Source organism: Pseudopipra pipra, chromosome 19, assembly GCF_036250125.1.
Source record: "Pseudopipra pipra isolate bDixPip1 chromosome 19, bDixPip1.hap1, whole genome shotgun sequence".
NCBI lineage: Eukaryota > Metazoa > Chordata > Aves > Passeriformes > Pipridae > Pseudopipra > Pseudopipra pipra.
In genome coordinates, this window is record NC_087567.1 from 12423036 (window position 1) to 12440059 (window position 17024).

General features: G+C 52.9%; 2 protein-coding genes across 4 annotated transcripts in view; one reads left to right on the forward strand and one right to left on the reverse strand.

The window, feature by feature from the left end:
• Positions 1-922, forward strand: part of DNAH17 (dynein axonemal heavy chain 17) — a 33621-nt gene extending 32699 nt beyond the window's left edge. Inside the window, exon 81 of one of the 2 annotated variants that reach the window (XM_064676249.1) lies at positions 570-922. In XM_064676249.1, coding sequence (XP_064532319.1) covers positions 570-817 — 248 coding nt within the window. In that variant the 3' untranslated portion in view covers positions 818-922. The other variant, XM_064676250.1, reaches the window with a different exon arrangement.
• PGS1 (phosphatidylglycerophosphate synthase 1) lies at positions 282-16938 on the reverse strand. 2 transcript variants are annotated; one of them, XM_064676265.1, is made up of 10 exons: positions 16223-16938; positions 12240-12429; positions 11818-11895; positions 10837-10936; positions 9977-10166; positions 9521-9699; positions 8088-8621; positions 4679-4827; positions 2489-2631; positions 282-751 (listed from the first exon to the last, which is right to left on the reverse strand). In XM_064676265.1, exons 1-9 carry the CDS (start codon positions 16921-16923, stop codon positions 2512-2514), a joined length of 2241 nt encoding a protein of 746 aa, XP_064532335.1. In that variant the 5' UTR covers positions 16924-16938; the 3' UTR covers positions 282-751; positions 2489-2511. The 2 variants fall into 2 exon arrangements, with proteins under 2 accessions (XP_064532335.1, XP_064532336.1); XM_064676266.1 differs by having other exon boundaries at positions 282-1174.
• Positions 16939-17024: the final 86 nt, after the last annotated feature.

Sequence of the window (17024 nt, forward strand, 5' to 3'; positions counted from 1 at the left end):
CCAGGTGAGGGCAGCACTGCCCGGATCACGCAGCCTTTACAAACCAGAAACTCGTGTTTTGGCCATTCAGGCTGCAGCTCATGAGCCCCAGGGCTGGGGTGGTTGGAGCCACAGGGCTCTAATGATTAAATATGTCACATTCTTATTTGATGTATGAGTAAGACAAATCAGAAAACTCAAACCTATAATAATCACTGCTGAAATGAAGGGGAAGGAGGCAGTTCAGGAGAGGAGCTGAGGGGTCCGCTTGGACAAGAGCACAGAGCACACAGGACAGTGTGTGGTAGATCCCACCACAGCCAGTTCACCTTTAGCTCTGCAATTCCCATGCAAAGCCGTGCTGAAGGGAGGGGTGGGGACAGAATTTATTCAGACATCCCACACAGAGTAAGGCAAATGCAGTCCTGGGTCACAGCGAGTTGAGGACACGTCAGCCCTAACCACTACTGAGCCACTCTACCCACCCTTCATCCTCCAGCTCCCACCCCTCAGTAGTTCTGAACAAAGCCCCTGCAGGGAGAAGCCCGGGGCAGCTGTGAGGGTCCCCCAGCGCCGCTGTCACGTTGCAGGTGCGCGCTGGGACGTCGCCTCGGGGTCGATTGCTGACGCGCTGCTGAAGGAGCTGACGCCCACCATGCCGGTCATCCTGCTCAGAGCCATCCCTGTGGACCGCGTGGACACCACCAACGTCTACGAATGTCCCGTCTATAAGACACGGATGCGAGGGCCCACCTACGTCTGGACCTTCAACCTGAAGACAAAAGAAAAAGCTGCCAAGTGGGTCCTGGCTGGTGTGGCTCTGCTCCTAGAGGCCTGAATTTTAATGTCAATGGAAAACAGCAAATGCTTTTACTTGTAAAAGCCTCCAAGTTGTGTAATTCAGAACCGTTTAAGCAAAGTATCAATAAACCCAGTGCTGGCAGTGCTGCCGTGAGGACCCTGCTCTTGCAGCACACGGGGTTCTCAGGGCGGATACTGGTTTTCCACTGGTGGTTTCTGACGCGGCGCTGGTGGGGAGCCAGACCACCGTGGGAAGCCAAACGGAACAGCTGCACACAAGTGGCCGACTCCTTTCCCTCTCCTGGCTCTCTGTCTTCCCACAGCTCTTTGTGTGATGGCTCAGTGCAAACTGAGCAGAAACTCCTCACACCCCAGGCACAGAGCACGTGTCTGGCTGGAGCAGACAGGAGAAGAAAGGTGCAGATTTAGCCCAGTTCACCTGTGCTCCACCTCCACAGCCCAGAGAAGGTCCAGCTGAAAACAGGTGGCTCTCTGAGGTACATTATTTCTATTTCTAGGGTACAGAACTTACTCTGTCCTTTCTTTACAACAAATCATTTGTATCAGCAGTAACACACATTAGGGCCAAGGCCTGTCCCTTTAGCATAAATCAATTCACCAAAATCCCACCCAGTGAAATATCTGAACAATTAGTACTAAAATACAGTTGCCTAAAGCTTCCCTCCCAGCTCATGGTCAGAGAAGCCCAAAGGGCAGGCACGGAGAGCTGCTCGTTTCTTTATAGAGCAGCAGCATTTATTATCAGTTACCACCAAGCTTCACACTTACCATCAGCCTTTCTTAGGAGCCAGAAATGCTGTTTGTGGCACTATCAGATCAGAACCCCCTGCTCATACCCCACCAGTGACAGAGAGCAGCCCCAGCCTGCGCTCTCACATGTTTTTACCTGGCTTCCAACCACTTTCTTTTCAGGATGTTAGGGTTCGAGCCTCCCATTTTCAGTAAGTAACATCCTAAACCCACATGAGCACCAAAAGTCTTCTTCTGTCCCTCCACAACTCGTGAAAGACACTTGTAACATATCTGAATGTAAAGGAGTCAGGCACACTCCACCAAGGGGGAGGCCACAGTTAGGTGAGTAAAAGGGATGTGGGAACACGCAGCATCCTGGGCACACACACCAGTGCCAACTGCATAGGAACAGTCCAAGAGCCATGTCCTGGAGCTCAGAAGGGCTCGAGTCATGGGGCAGTCAAAGAGCCAGGAAACCCAGGATACCACAAAGCAGAAAAGCAAAACCAACCTCCCTTGTTAACCAACACCTACAGGGGCAAAGCAAAGCTCTGACTGGATACAGGGACAAAACATTTTAGGTATTCCAGCAACGTTTTCTAGTGGCTGGTCAAGATAAAACAAACACAGTCCTTCTCCACAAAACTCTGAAAGGGACATTTCAGAAATAGGAGTTTTATTTCCATGCATGGAAAATACCCCTGTATGGGTCATGGGAAATAACCCTGTATGGGTTCTCTGTCAGTGACCCTTCCAGAAGTTTTAGTAGATGAAACTCAATCTGGACCTCAGCACACCCCAATCCATGGCAATCAGTATCTCAGAGGAAATGAGGTGCCTGGTTTTCCCCACATCATCTGTGTGTCCATTGTCTCTTTCTTCCATGTAACAAAGCACTACAGCTATTCACTGCAGTCAGTGCAATATAAATTCCCCATAATGGCAGCAAACTCACCCAAAGCAGCAGCTTTTCTTCTTTCAAAAGAAATTCTTGATCAGAGGTGTCACCAGCTTCACCCACAGCTTCACATAACGATTTGGCTGCTCAAACGTTGACGTTGAGACCACACCTGAGCAGAGGTAAAGCTGTTCCTGCTCCTAGACAGGGAAAGAAACATCATCGCAGTAAATCTCAAGTGTTGAATTATGTAACGGTCTTTAAGAGAAGTGAATTCTCATACAGAGCTGGCCAGGGATCCTGCCAAAAGGCTGCATCATTTCTCCTCAAGAATTAGCAATTTAAACTCTACAGAGAGCAAGGGCAGAGGGTTCTGCCTTTTTGTGCCCCACAGTTGCAAGAGCTGAGCTTCAGTTTCAGAAAACTCCTCAATCCCTGGCTGTAATTGCCAGAAGAGGAAACCTCACCCAAACCTCCCGGGACCGGCTTACGCGGCTCTTTCTAGACACAGCTCAGGCGCCGCGTTTTCAGATGAATGTGCAGTCGTGATCTCAGCTAAATTACCAGAAACACTTGGGCCCCCGCAGCGTGTACCCGACTGCTGAGGGAGGAAATGAACCACCCTGCTGATAACACACGCTCACAGCACGTGAGAGCAGCGCTCTGATCACAGGTGAGCGGGTTTGTTAGCACAGCCAGCCAGGTTGCAGGACCTGCAGGCAAACAAGGAGCAGAACAGGTCCTGGAAGTCTGTTCATCGTCTTTTTTCACTAGTGAAGCTGTCACAAACAGCAGAAAATACTCTGCACTACTTAAATTCAGGGTGGAACAGGTAAGCAGGAACCAAGCACTGGAAAGTAACACCAAAAAGATGAACCAACAACAGAAGGAAGACATTCATGTGCTAATTCACCCTAATTTTAGAGCCTCAAATGCTCCAAGAGCTATAGTCAGCCCTGCTGTGCAGATTCTGCTCCACAGCCACGCAATACAGTGAGGACTGAGCTGGAGGCAAGGCCAGTTCCCTGAATCAAGCTCAGTCCATTCAGAGGAGCATCCAGACACCCAGACCACTCACATTTCTTCCCAAATCTCAGCACGCATTTTTAAAATGGAACTAAATGTTACACAGACAAAGTGATTTCATGGCAGCATCCCAGGAACGGATTAAGTCTTCTAAAAAAGACCACAGAAAGTAAACACCCAGCCCATCTCAGAATCAGCTTCCAGCAATCGGGAATGGTTTAAAGCCCTTTGAATGAGATCACTGCAGCCCTGTGTGAGAAAATTCCTTTGTGTCACATTTCCATTGATTCTCCCCTTCCATTAGAAACAAGCAGAGGCAAGATATGAACTGAAATATTCAAGCAACTCTTCCAGTAATAGAATCGTTTTTGATTAGATACACTCTGACTCATCCCGGGGAAGAGCCCTGATGCAAGAGGGCAATTCCCATTGATCTTGCAGACAACTCTGCCAGGACCTGCCTCACAGAGTGCATTTCTGAGGTCCCCAAGTCGCACAGAGGCACCAAATCGATCTGCTTTGTTGCAGAGCACTACAGGAGAAACAACTTGGGACAGACAGTTCTAGCAGAAGATTCGGAGTCAAGACAGTTAGAGAACCAGGCAGGATTTGGAGCAGGACCAGAACTGCTGAGCAATCTAAGCTGCCTAATTAAACCAAAAACAGCACAGAAAAACCCTGGTACACTGAACATCAAACCAGTGAAAAATTATTGTGTCAATATTATATAATGTCATATTATTATTCAAGATATGAATTATGTCATAGAACTTCATGGGCAACCCAACCAGCTCAGAAATCCTCTTCTAGTCCAAGCTCAGCCATTCCAAAGGCCTGGCCTCATTACCTCAGAGCACAGCACAGCCTTGGCAATGCCCAAATGTTGGGATTAAGGCCCAGAAGGTGCAGTGTGGTCGGTGAGCAGAGGAGCCAGCAGGCTCTCTGCATGCTCTCTGCACATCCAGCCCCGAGCACTCCCGGTATCCAAGGTCACTGGGGACACACATTCCTTCCTGTTACAGCCTCGCTTCCCAGCACTGGGCACTCACAGCAGGCAGCTCATCAATAGTCACTTCACTGACAGCTCCTCAGGACTCCTCACGCTCCAGCAGTTTTTGAGTTATTATAGCTGGATGTTTTTATTGCCACTGCATCATCAGCGTTCCCTGTGTGACCCAGAAGCACAACATCCCTGTTGCCTCCCCAGAATTCTCTGCTTACCTGATGGAGCTGCTGCTGCAAGGCTTTATTTTCTGTCACTATCGCAACCTGGGCTTCCAAGTCCCGATGAACTGATCGATACCCAAAATTCGGAGAGCCAATCAGGGTCAGGCAGGGCAGGTCACTCCCTGCCAGGTACAGCCAGAGGCCTGTGGGAAAAACGAGAGGAGAGGCAGCGTGGCAGCCTGAGGGGACAGCCAAGGTGGGCTCATGCTGTCCCTTCACTCAGAGGGAATTAAACCCATTAAATGTGGATTATAGATTCTGTACAGGACCTCGAGAACATCAGGCAGCCCAGCAGCTTTTCAGTGAAGGAACCAGCCTCAGAGCCCCAGGTCTGTCCAGCCTGTCCCAGAGACCAACCACCTTCATGGGACTGTGACATGACCCTGCTCTGACAGGTGAATTCACATGAAATAGAGACTCAGAAGACAAGTGCAAATTATTTCACCACCTCACTTCCTGAGGAGCCACCAGGGATGAGATGAGACTCTTGCCAGGGCACCTGGTCCCTGTAGCCACTCACCATCACAGCTCCCACAGCTCTGCCCACACAGAGAGCAGTCGGGACACAGCCCAGGATGGATTTTCAAGGCAAAGATGGAAACAACACATTATTCTCAAACACACCACTGCAGCAGGGCAGGAAGGAACAGCCACAGGAGAGCCGGGACTGCTGCCAAGAAGAGGCTGCATGGCCACTCTGTGAACAAATGGAGCCGGGAAGCATTTGCTCTCCTCAGCACGGCCCTGGGTGGGTCCCTGGTAGAGGCTTATCCCCACGGCCAGTCACAAACTGCAACAAAGAACCCATAGCATGAAAACCGCCTCAGCCTTAAAATAGCAGCAAGTTTCCTAACTCAGCCCCAGAGCAGTTCCAAGAATGCCTTGAGTAAGACGCTGCCGATTCACCGCCAGTTCCTGTAACCTCCTCCCCGCCCCCACAGCACACACTCACAGAGCTGGCACTGCCCTAAGGCCACAGCACCCCCGGCCCCCGTGGGCTCACCCCACCACAGAGGGGCCGGAGAGCCCATTGTGGGCTCCAGGAGCCACAGGGAAGCACTCGTGTGGCACAGAGATTTGGCATGTTCTGTCACCAAACAGGACCCTATCAGGAGCTGTTTGGTGCCTGACCAGTTGCTGGCCAGACCTCTGCCCAGGCAGTAGCCACAAGGAACAGGTTCCTCACCTTCCCAAGTGTCCTGTGGCGCTGGTTTTATGGCCACCTGGCAGGATCTGCTCAGTGACTCACCTTTCCAGAAAGGGGAAGTGCAGCTTCCCAGCACCAGTCAATAGCAGTAACAGGGTTTATCTCTCAGCACAGAGCCACCTGTCCAGCACTCTGCCACCAGCACTTGCCTGGAAGAGACCCTGAACCCAAGGGACATACTCATGTCACTCACACCACCATACCTGGGAACACAGCAGAGCACAGGTAGGCTTCAGGGTGTCACAGCAGGACAGCTGCTGGCAGTCCTGCTCAGGTGCACCATGGCTGTGCAGTGCTCTGCTACACCTGCACGGTGCTGTTCCACCTGTGCTGAGCTCTGCTCCACCTGCACTGCACTGCTCCACCTGCACAGCACCGAACACACCCAGGACAGTCATCCCCGAGGACAGACATCCCTGGGGACATGCCATTTGATGCTGTGTGTGCAGATATAAATGCTTTAAGGGGAGCGGGAGGGGTCTGCAGCACAGCTACAGTGTTTAAGGTACGGCAGCTGGATCCTGTGGGAGACTAAAGTGTGCCTCAGCCCACAGAGAAAGCACCAATGGGCATTATTGGCTGCTGGGGATCTCATGTCCTCGGCCAGAAGCCAGGTTCCATGTGCTCCATGTACACCTGCTCTTCAATCTCCAAGGTTTCTCCCTTCCTTCTTCCATCCTTGTCCTCTCTGTCACACACATCATGTGACTCCTGCAGAAGGAAACCCAGTGAATAAAGCATGTGCCAAGTGCAGAGCATGCCAGAGAAGGAGCTACACACTGATCCTTCCAGCACTCTGAAGAGGAATGAAAACATGAAGCAAATGTCTCCAACTGTCCCCCTGCCAGGCACTGGAGCCGCTGAACTCCAAGCCCTGCATCCCCCTCCCAGCGAACACCACACAGCAGAGAGCCCAAAGCACTACCCCAGGAGGCACTGCTGGCCCAAACAGGACCAATGGCCACACGCACTTTGGTAGCTGAGAAAAGCAGCCCAGCTTCCGAGCTCAGTCCACGCCAAATCAATCCCACCAGGAGTCAGCGATGCCCAGCAAACACGGAACCCGCGAAACACAGGTCGTCAAACAAGTGCTTCCTGGAGGACATGGGACACCCCAGCCGGGATGGCAGGCACCTCCCTTGGGCTGCCCTGCCTGAGACAAGGGTTTCCTTGTGCTGAGTTCCCAACAGCACTGAGGAGGAGCACGACACCCTGAGATCTGTTTGTGGTTTCAACACAGAGGCAGCCGGTAACACCTGTGGATTTTCAAGTCAAGAGAAGGCTGACTCAGCAGCTTTCCCTCCCCACCAACTCTGAGCCTTCCTCTGAGTATCCATGTGGGAAGCAGGGAGATGGAGGCATTCTCACAACCATTGAGCTGCTCTCCAAAAGAGGAACCTCTCCAATGACAGTCAATCACAGCCAAAACGCTCTTATCCCAACTCAAATGCTCCAGTTCACAGCCAAACACTCCAATCAAGCACTGTGTTGAGCCTGTGAGAGCTGGGCACACTGTATCCAGCAGGAATGTGGGGTTTCCTACAGAAGACCCCAAGGACGGCATTAACTCACAGCATCTGTTAGTCCATGTTCCTTCCTCAGCCCCTTCTCCTCTGGCTGCCCTGACTCTCAGATGCACACTCTGCAGTTCCTCACACACCACATCCCCTGTGTGCCATGCACAGGAGCTGCAACAAATCCCCCAGACCTGCTGCCAAGGGAACACGGTGGCCAGGACTGCTGGGGTGGTCCCAGGAGCAGCTCCCCTCCTGCCCCTGTCCCAGCTCCTGCTCCAGGGTCCCCAGCAGAGCCTGCGCTTCTGACTGCTGAAACCAGACCAAGGGACATGAGAAACTGCACCACAGCCCTGACTGCATCATGAACACATCCAAATGCTTCCTTTTGCACCATGTTTCTCATCCAGGCAGTGCCTCAGTGCCACCAGCGGGACAGCTCTTGCATCATCCCTGGGACTGTATCAAACCAGAAATGCAGAGGCAAGGCGTGACTGCACAGTTGTCCCCCCAGCAATCCAAACCCTCCAGGTTTACGCAAGCAAGTTGTTCGGACCTTGGAGGAGTGTTTTGAAGGTTAAGCCCAGACTGGCACCCAGCCAGCCCCTCACTTCTTGCGCAATCCAAACACGCAGCTCTCACACACCTCTGAGTAAGTCCCCTTGGGACAAGGACATCTTACCTTTGGCATGGAACGTCCACCCAGCACGGGAGTACTCCTGCAGCTGCACCCTCTCCTGCTGCTGCAGGTAGCAGACCTCGCTGTAAAACTGGTGTTCAATATAAACGTAGGCAGCAGGGATGGCACCTGCCACCCCCTTGGCACCAAAAAACCCATTGACCTCTGGCGAGGCCAGGAGGATCCGGTACTCAGCCCTCGTGCCCAGGATGAGGTCCATGTAGGCCTGAGTCAGGTTGAAGTAGCCAGTGGTGAGGTATATCCTGGCATCCCGCTCAGCCTCGGTCAGCAGTGTCTCTGTGACCATCTCATCTATTTGAATACCAAAAGGTTTCATTTGGATCAAGGGATAGATCCAGGTATCAGGTTCTGGTTTCAGACCCCCAGATGCTTGAGAGCCTTGCTGGGATAACAGAGAGCTGCCTGGATGGCTGCTGTGGAAAGTCTTTGCATGAAGGAGCTCTTGCCGTGTCCGGGCAGAGTTGATGACCTCCATGACCCTCCGGTTGGCAATCTCGCAGTAAGCCACCTTGTCTCCTGCAGGAAAACCCCGAGAGATGGTGTCTGAGACCGACAGGCACAGAGCTATGTGTCACCTATTACATACCAGGAAAAATTCTGACAGGACACCTATACGGGAACAAACAGGAACCAAAACAGAGCGGACACGACTTTCTGGCCTGAGGCCCAAACCAGCTGTTTCAAGGTTGGCAGAGCTACGTCACAGAAGAGAAATATTCAGCAACTGGCAGCAGCCTGAAAAATCCTCTGAGGAAGGAAAGGATCAGGACAAGGCTAAACTGGCAACAAAGAATGAGCTGGAACACATAAAGAAACCCCCGCCCCCAGACTAAGCTTACATCACCCAGCAGTGCAAGGCCAGGACAAAACCTGATGACGCAACCAGCCTGGCACATCGCTGCCCTTCTCTGCCCGCTTCTACGCTTGTTCCCGGTCTTCCTGATCCAATTCCCATTTGATTCCAGGAACAAAGTCTACTACAAAACATTAACTGCCAACAATAGCACCACATTCATGAACTGCTCAGAACACATACACCCAGAACACCCGAAACTGCAGCCGCTAATATCAGAAAAACCTCTCGGGGAATTGAAGTTCTTGTTTAAGGCCAAAAGCAGCACATTTATGAGGAAGCACTGAGACAGTTGCAGAGTTACTTCCAGTCTCTGCATGCCCTGCCAGATTAGCCTGTGATAGCCACTGTGCTGGGAAAACTCTGACAGACCCAGTTTTGAAACTTGAGCAATTTTGATTTTAATACTGGATGGCACAAAACAGGAAACCCCACAATTTGAACAACGGTCGGGCACCCAGAAATTCCCAAGCGGATGGAGTTCAAGGCATCCTTAAACCCCAGCTGTCACTTCCTTCCTCTGGATACCATCAATCAACCAGGTGAGACAGCTCTCTCCTACCTTGGTATGGGTGTACCATCCCCTCCATCATCTGGACTGTATCATCCCTCTGCAACTGCAGGGACACGTCTCCGATTGCGTCCACGAGCTCTGTGAAGAAGTCTGCGATCTCTGGAGAGTCCTGCAGCAGGACATAGCGGTCCTGCCGATTGGTGAAGTACAGATCACTCAGGTTTGCACTGCAGAGAAAGGGAAGAGCTGAGTTCAGAGTATGGGCACAGGATCCTCAACCCCCCAGCTCAGGCTACAAGAGATCTTTCTTTTTTCCCTTTAAGAAAGACTCTCTTCCATCTGAGAATCTCATACAGAAGAGCTGCAGTTGCTCTCCCATCTCAGAAAAGCAGTAATAGGATCACGGTGGAAAGTCCAGATGTTCAGACAACTCTGGCAGCACAGACACCCTGCCCAAATCCCAGCAAAAGGAACCATGCCAGGGCCGGAGGCAGCAGGACTCACCCGCTCAGGATCACATTGTCATCAAAGAGATACACCTTGATGTGCTGCAGCCCAATGGTCTCATTGAATCGCTCTGGAATCAGGAGCCGGAGAAGTCCACGCAAGTTTGGGGTGTGGAAGAGGGACACACGGACTTTCTCGGGAAATCGCTGCAGCAACGGGATCAGCATTGTCCGAGAATTCTTCCTGCCTGGGGGAGAAGGGGAGTTTCACACAAGGATCACACAGATGGGACACATCGTGGCACAGCTCCATGTTGCAGTTACAGGGTGAGCACCCATCCCATTCCATCCTATCTGCTGGCATCCTATCACCGGTTTTCCCTTTTTTTGTTTTTTTTAACAAATCACTTTCATTTGCACTACGTCAATATTGAAAGCAACATCCAGAACTGTAAGTTCACGGATGAATGGGCCTTGGAATCAGTCACAGAGCAGCTCTGACACCTTCCAAGCTTCTTAATCAAGCCTCACCAGCACTGGTAACACATCTGCAAGTCACTGCAGAGGTTCCTGATTCGGTGTGCTGCTTCCAACAATTCCCACTCTCTTTCAAAATGAAAATGTTAGTGAGCATGAGGTATAAGGGCAAATGCACTGAGAAGTGAACCAAGCAAAAACGCATAAGTTGCCCAGAGCAGTTTGGCCCTTCTTGCTCCTACCACCTATTTTTGGAGAAAAGCGGCTCAGCTTGAAGATTTTCTGGGAATGTGAAGCTCTGGAATGCAAAAGGCAAATACTGAAAGGTGCATGATTTAAGCAAGTATGTCCAATTGGCCAAGACAGCCTCTATGAAAAAAAACAGTTCCTCCAGTCTAACAGCAAAATCAGGCTCTGACAAAAGCAAAGCACAATTCCTACCCCGGGAGCCCCTGGTGTAGTCCAGGAGAATGGAAACTCTGAGGTCAGGCGAGCCTTTTGCTTGCAGCGATTTCTCCAGCGTTTCTTCTAAGCAATCCACCTGCAGAGAGAGTTCTCTCCTCATTACAAAAGCAAATAAAGCTTTGCAAGAGAAGTGCTCAGCAGCAGGAGGCTGTGGCCAGGACAGCTCCCACGCCCTGGTGTGAGTCCTTCCTTCTTGTGCCAAACACAGCCGGTTCAGCCTTTGCCTCTGCCAGCCTGGCAGCTTCAGCAGCCTAAAGCCACAGATCAAAGGGCCTCAGTTTTACATGCCCACATTCTTCAGGCCTCCCAAGAGCAATTAATATTAGCAGAAAAAATCCCAACATCATTCCCAAATCACAGATTTGCATCACCAAAGACAAACCTTGGTAGGAGTTCACTGAAGAGGCCATTTTATTCTTTAACTACAAGGCTGTTTGTCACATGCAAATTCAAATCCTGTGTGCAAGCCCAGACAAAGATGGGCACAAATTCTGTGCAGGCTCCATCCACCTTCACCCTGCCAGAGAATTTGCATCCTAACACCAGAACCTGACCAAGGCCAGGCTTCTCCCTAAAGCCCTTGGCAATAATGATTTGTTTCCAGAGGGAAGAACGGAAAAGGCAAAACTGACTTCAGTCTCAAATGCAAAAAGACAATCCTGAATCTGTGTTCTGCACCTGGAGCACCAAACACAACACTCTACACCTATAGCTTGAATCATGTTCAAAAAAATGCCAGGGAAAAACAGATTCCTATGACGCAGGTTCTGCAAAGCCCCCTGAGCACTACGAACACCAGGCCAGTCCCCTCTGACAGGCCCAGGCTCACTATCCCCTGAGGAAGTGCAGCAGTTCCCTGGCTCTGTACTAGGTCTAAACCAGAAATGCCTAGTGCCTCCCTTCCACATCCCTCCCCTGCACTCCCTTCCTGCCCTTCCCAAACCCCTCCACACTCACCAGCTCCTGCTCAAGGAACCCTGTTCCCAGGTACAGTGAGGCCATCACCACCCGCTGCTTGGCTGCTTTGATCTGCACCTGGGAGTAGCAGAAAACAAGTTCAGTTTCCCGCTGGGTCCCAAGGAGCCATCGGCCCAGCAGTGCTCCAGGAGGATCCCTTCAGCCGCATCTCCACACTGGCTCTCCGGCCTCGAGGGAGGAAAGGGTGACACAGGGATAGGGATGACACAGGGGGCTCTGCAGAGCCATAACAGCACCATTGCTGCATCCAAAATTCAAGGAAGAAATCAGTGCCTTCTGGGAAACTGAGGAACTCATTCCCTGCAGCTAAAACTATTCCATAAAAGAGCAGTTACCAGGCAGCAGCTGCAACACTGGGACTGTATCAAAACCATTCCCATAACTTGGAGCCCACGCCTTACCTTCAGGAGTTCATAGAATTCTGCAGGGGATGAAAGCACCTTGACGTGTGAGCTGGAGATCCCAAACTCTGGGACCAGATTCCCAATCCACTGGAACCTGTGTGCTCCTTCTGGACAGAGCGAACACGGTGGGGCTGTGATCACTGGAACAGGAGGGGTGAGCAGTGGGGCTAGAAGAAGCCATGATGATCTGTGGAAATAAAGATGGAGAAATTCTTTATGGTGGAGGCTTTGCTTCCCACAAAGCCTCCAAGGAGGTAAAAAAAGAGCCACAGTCAGGGCCAATACATGGTAGGGATCCACAGTGGCAAGAATGCCTTTCCCTTTCCATAATCCCAGCTGGATCACCAAAGCCAAATGTGGAAACAGAAACACAGGCAAAAGATGGCAGAACAAATCTGAACATCACCAACTCTTTCCCCAAGCTGGCAGGGAGATGAGGAGAAACAACTCCTTCTTCAGGACAACACGGGAGAGGAAGGAGGCCGGGAGCTGCAGAAACTGAGGGTGTGGGGGCTCAGGTGTCTGGTGGTGCAGCAGTGGTACCACCTGTACCTGTCATCAGCCACTTCTGAATCACCTCCATTACACATGCATCAGCTTGGCCATGGCCAACACTCCCCTCATGTCCAGCTTCATTCCCAGCTGGGCTGAAGTTGTTCCTGTTTCAGGTAAAGACGTTTAAAGATCACACTGCTCTAAAGAATAAAATGCCTCAATCCCTCAATTTTATCCAAAAATAGATCTGCAGCACACAAGATGCCTCAGTGCAAGCCCCAGCAAAGGCAGGGCAGTCACACCTCAAGAAAGACCCACTAAAGGAGCAAGTGCATCACAGCAGTAACACACCAAGAACCACTACAGGGATCCATCCCTCTTCATCAATGCTGCCAGCATTCTGCACAGGTACAGAAGAGGATCATGACTTCCCTTGCAAACCTCACAAAACTGTGAGGGAAACAGCAAGAAGCTCATTCTTCAAAAAGACACCAGAATAAATTTAATTCTCTTGAAATCACTTCAGGAAAAAACCAGCTTGCTGCCAGCATCACGCTGGAGGTGACAGGAAGCAAGTGGCAACTTCTCTCCAGAGGTTTCAGACATGCAAATTCATCCAGTCATACAATAACCCCCAGCAGGACTCTGTCCACATGACAAAACCACATTTCAACACAATTAGCAGCAGCAGTTCCCATGAGATCCAGGAATCCATGAGCAAGGGACTGAACTGCATCCCCAGACCCGACAGGAACCGTTCCAGTCTGCAAACCCTGCTCGTGGGAGTCGGGCTTCTGGGGACAGAACTGGAGTGGCCGGTCTCACCCAAGGAACAGCAGGCAGCCACCATCCTGTGGCCCATCCTGATGATTCCACTGCCACCACACACCACGAAGAAACTTGATTACAGCCTTTACCAGAACTTGTTACACAGAACTTTTGGGTTTTACCACAGTCCAGAGCCCAAATGACCACAGATTCCAGGAAGATGATTTCACTCATCTGGTTCATGATACAACCCTGGATCTTCACAAGATTTCCAAATACCCTTACAAGGAAACTAGTTTGCAGTGGTGTTTCCTGGAAAATCCACAAGTTTGTCACTGACTATTCAACGCCACCAAAATCTGAGTCAATCTGTGCAGGAATTCCTGGGATGGGGGGTTTCAACAGATCATGTGGACTGGGCTTGGCCTGCATACCCAGATGTGACACAGATCACCAGCACAAGCTGTAAAAAACAATGCAAATATCCCCTAAAAAGTGCCAAAAATATCGAAGCAGAACAGAAACACAAGAAATGTGTTTTTCAGACACATTCTTTTCAGAACCCGAGTAGGACCTCTGATCATGTCACGTCTCACAGGCCACAAACAGGGAGCAGATTCCCACTGCTCCATCATCACGAGGCAGCACAGCACACAGAACTACAGGGATTCACACTGGATCCAGAAATACAGGTTTTTAAAATGCACCAAATGCTTGGCCCACAGAGCAGTGGCACAGTCAGGCTCTAACCTGGTCCCGTGGGTCACAAACAACATCCTCTGGAATTATTCCCAGTGAGGAAGCAGTGGCAAATTTTATGTATTTTACAATAAAAATCAACAGAGATGATATTGTCCTCAGTATGCCACTGGCCAATCCAATTACACTTCCAGAAGCCAGACCAGCAACCAAGCAGACACTTTCCAGAAACATGATTCCCAGAAGCCACCTTCTGGCAAGGACTATTGGAATTGTGAGTCTGACTGCACCGGCCTCCCTGCCCGTGGCCCTGCACCTGCCTGCCATGGCCTGGGGCAGCTCTGGGGGCAGCTCTGGGGGCAGCTCTGGGGGCAGCTCTGGGGGCAGCTCTGGGGGCAGCTCTGGGGGCAGCACTGGGGGCAGCACTGGGGGCAGCTCTGGGGGCAGCACTGGGGGCAGCTCTGGGGGCAGCTCTGGGGGCAGCTCTGGGGGCAGCACTGGGGGCAGCTCTGGGGGCAGCACTGGGGGCAGCTCTGGGGGCAGCTCTGGGGGCAGCTCTGGGGGCAGCACTGGGGGCAGCTCTGGGGGCAGCTCTGGGGGCAGCACTGGGGGCAGCTCTGGGGGCAGCTCTGGGGGCAGCACTGGGGGCAGCTCTGGGGGCAGCAGGCAGCACTGGGCTGTGCTTGGAGCATTTGGGCTCTAATTGGAGCGTTTGGAGGAACATCAACCTGCAGCACTATTTTTGTGCTTCTGAAGGTTTGAGCCTTCAGATTAATTCTTTGCAGTTCAATTGATCCCCACTAATTCCATCCTCCAGATTTTTTTGTGCCTACAGAATTTACAGTGTGTCTACACTGTTCGATCTTTTAACCCAGGACTGAAATTTACACCTTATTCAGCATTGAGCCTACTCTCTGCTAGAATTATCAGATAAATCTGTATTTTGCTCCAGCCACAGAACCACTGGCACAGCAACCAGCTCCCAAAGCAGCAGCTTCTACCCGCTGGTGACTGACATCAGCTCAGTACTCAAGTACCACCAATCCCTTCAACCACGCACACACGTAACATTATGAAGAAATCATCAAAATTCCACTGTGACAAACCAGGTTTCAGAGGAACAAAAAATGGGGCAGGGGGAGCCCTTCCCATCCCTACTCCACAGCACTGAGGAAACTGAAAAGAGAAAACAGAACCAAAAGGAACCACCTCACATCATTTCTGCATAAAAAGCTGACCCTAAAAAGAAATGAGGGATTTTCTGGTGTGTGTTCTATTTTTAAAGACGTGGGTTTGGTACAGACACCCACAACGGAGCTGAAACTCTTATTCACTGTCAAACCTCATCTGCAGAGCCAGAGGTGAAGTGAAACTGTGGGACACGACGTTGTCCTTTCACCCACGCACATGGGGGGATCTACACTGCTGCTCTTTGAACTCAGTGGTCGCTTTCCAGGGCTCAGTCTCATTTATCTGCACTAAAAATACTGATGAGACCAAGAGAGAGGTGTGGAAAGAATTTCCTTGGCTTAACCAAGAACACAGAGCATACTGATGATCCATCTCCTCCACCACCGTGGTGACACCGCCGGGCAGAGTGTCCCCTGCCCCTCTCCGCCTGGCACAGCCCCGGCACAACCGGGACCGACACCTCTTCTCGGCCCCTTTCCGCGTCTCGCCCTCCCCGACCCCCTCGGCCCACGCGGGTTGTGCTGCACCTGTGACAGCCGAGGGGAGCCTGGCCCTGGCCAGCGCCCGAGCGACAAGAAAACAGGGAATGACGGGGAAATGAAGCTCAGCCCCTAAGGGCGATCGGACAGTGGGGCGGGCTAAAGCGGGCTGCGGAGCAGAGCCGGACCCGACTCCGGGCAGGTGGAGCCAGGCCGCCCCTTTCCCCATCTGTATCGTTTCCAAGGGGCTGGGCCGGACCAGAGAGGGGAAGCGGCGAGCGGGGGAGCCCCGGTAACACGACACCTCCCGGCTCTGGGGGCAGCCGGCGGGGCCCGGCCGGTCCTTACCTGCGGGCGCGGCGGTCGCGGCCGCGGGAGAGGCGGTCAGAGAGGCGGCCGAGCAGCGCGGCCAGGCCGAGGCGGCCGCGGGGCAGCCAGGCCGGGGGCAGCCAGGCCGAGAGCCGCCGCCACAGCGCCGCGCCGCCCGCCGCCATCACCCGCGCCTTCCGCTTCCGCGCTGCCATGGCGACACCGCCTTCCGCTTCCGCCGCCGCCGCCTCGCCGCGCCCGCCCCGCCCGAGCCCGGCCCGCGGCTGCCGGGGGGCCCCGGCCCAGGCACGGGTCCAGGAGGGCCCGGGGGCTCTCGGAAAGGGCTCGGTGTCCGGCTGGGCCGGGACGAGGCTCCCCTGGTCCCCGCATACGTGGGACGGGCTCACGCGCGGCCCGAACCGTGTCACCCCAGGTCTCCCTTCTCCTCCCCCCGGGGCGAGCTCCGGCCCGGCCGAGAGGCTCCGAAAGGACGGACACGGCTCCTGCCCGCGGCGGAACCGGCGCTCGCCGCCCCTCAGGACGGTGGCGGAGGGGAGCGCCCACACCCCCCCTACCCCCACCCCCCGTCGGATTCGTGTCCCCCCACAGCGGGCAGGGCGAGGCGGAGCCCGGGGGCCGCAGGTCCCCCCGCCCGCTCCCGCCCTGGGGCCCCGGAGCCGCCCCGTCCCGCCCCCGGTGTCCCCTGCCCGCCCCGGCAGCGCTCCGGGGCTCGTTTGCATTTCAGAGCAGCCCGTTCGCCGCAGCCGCTTCCCAGAACTGCCGCGCTGGGTTGGTCCCTGCCGGGCAGCGGCGGCTCCTCCGGGGAAAATTAAACTGTTTA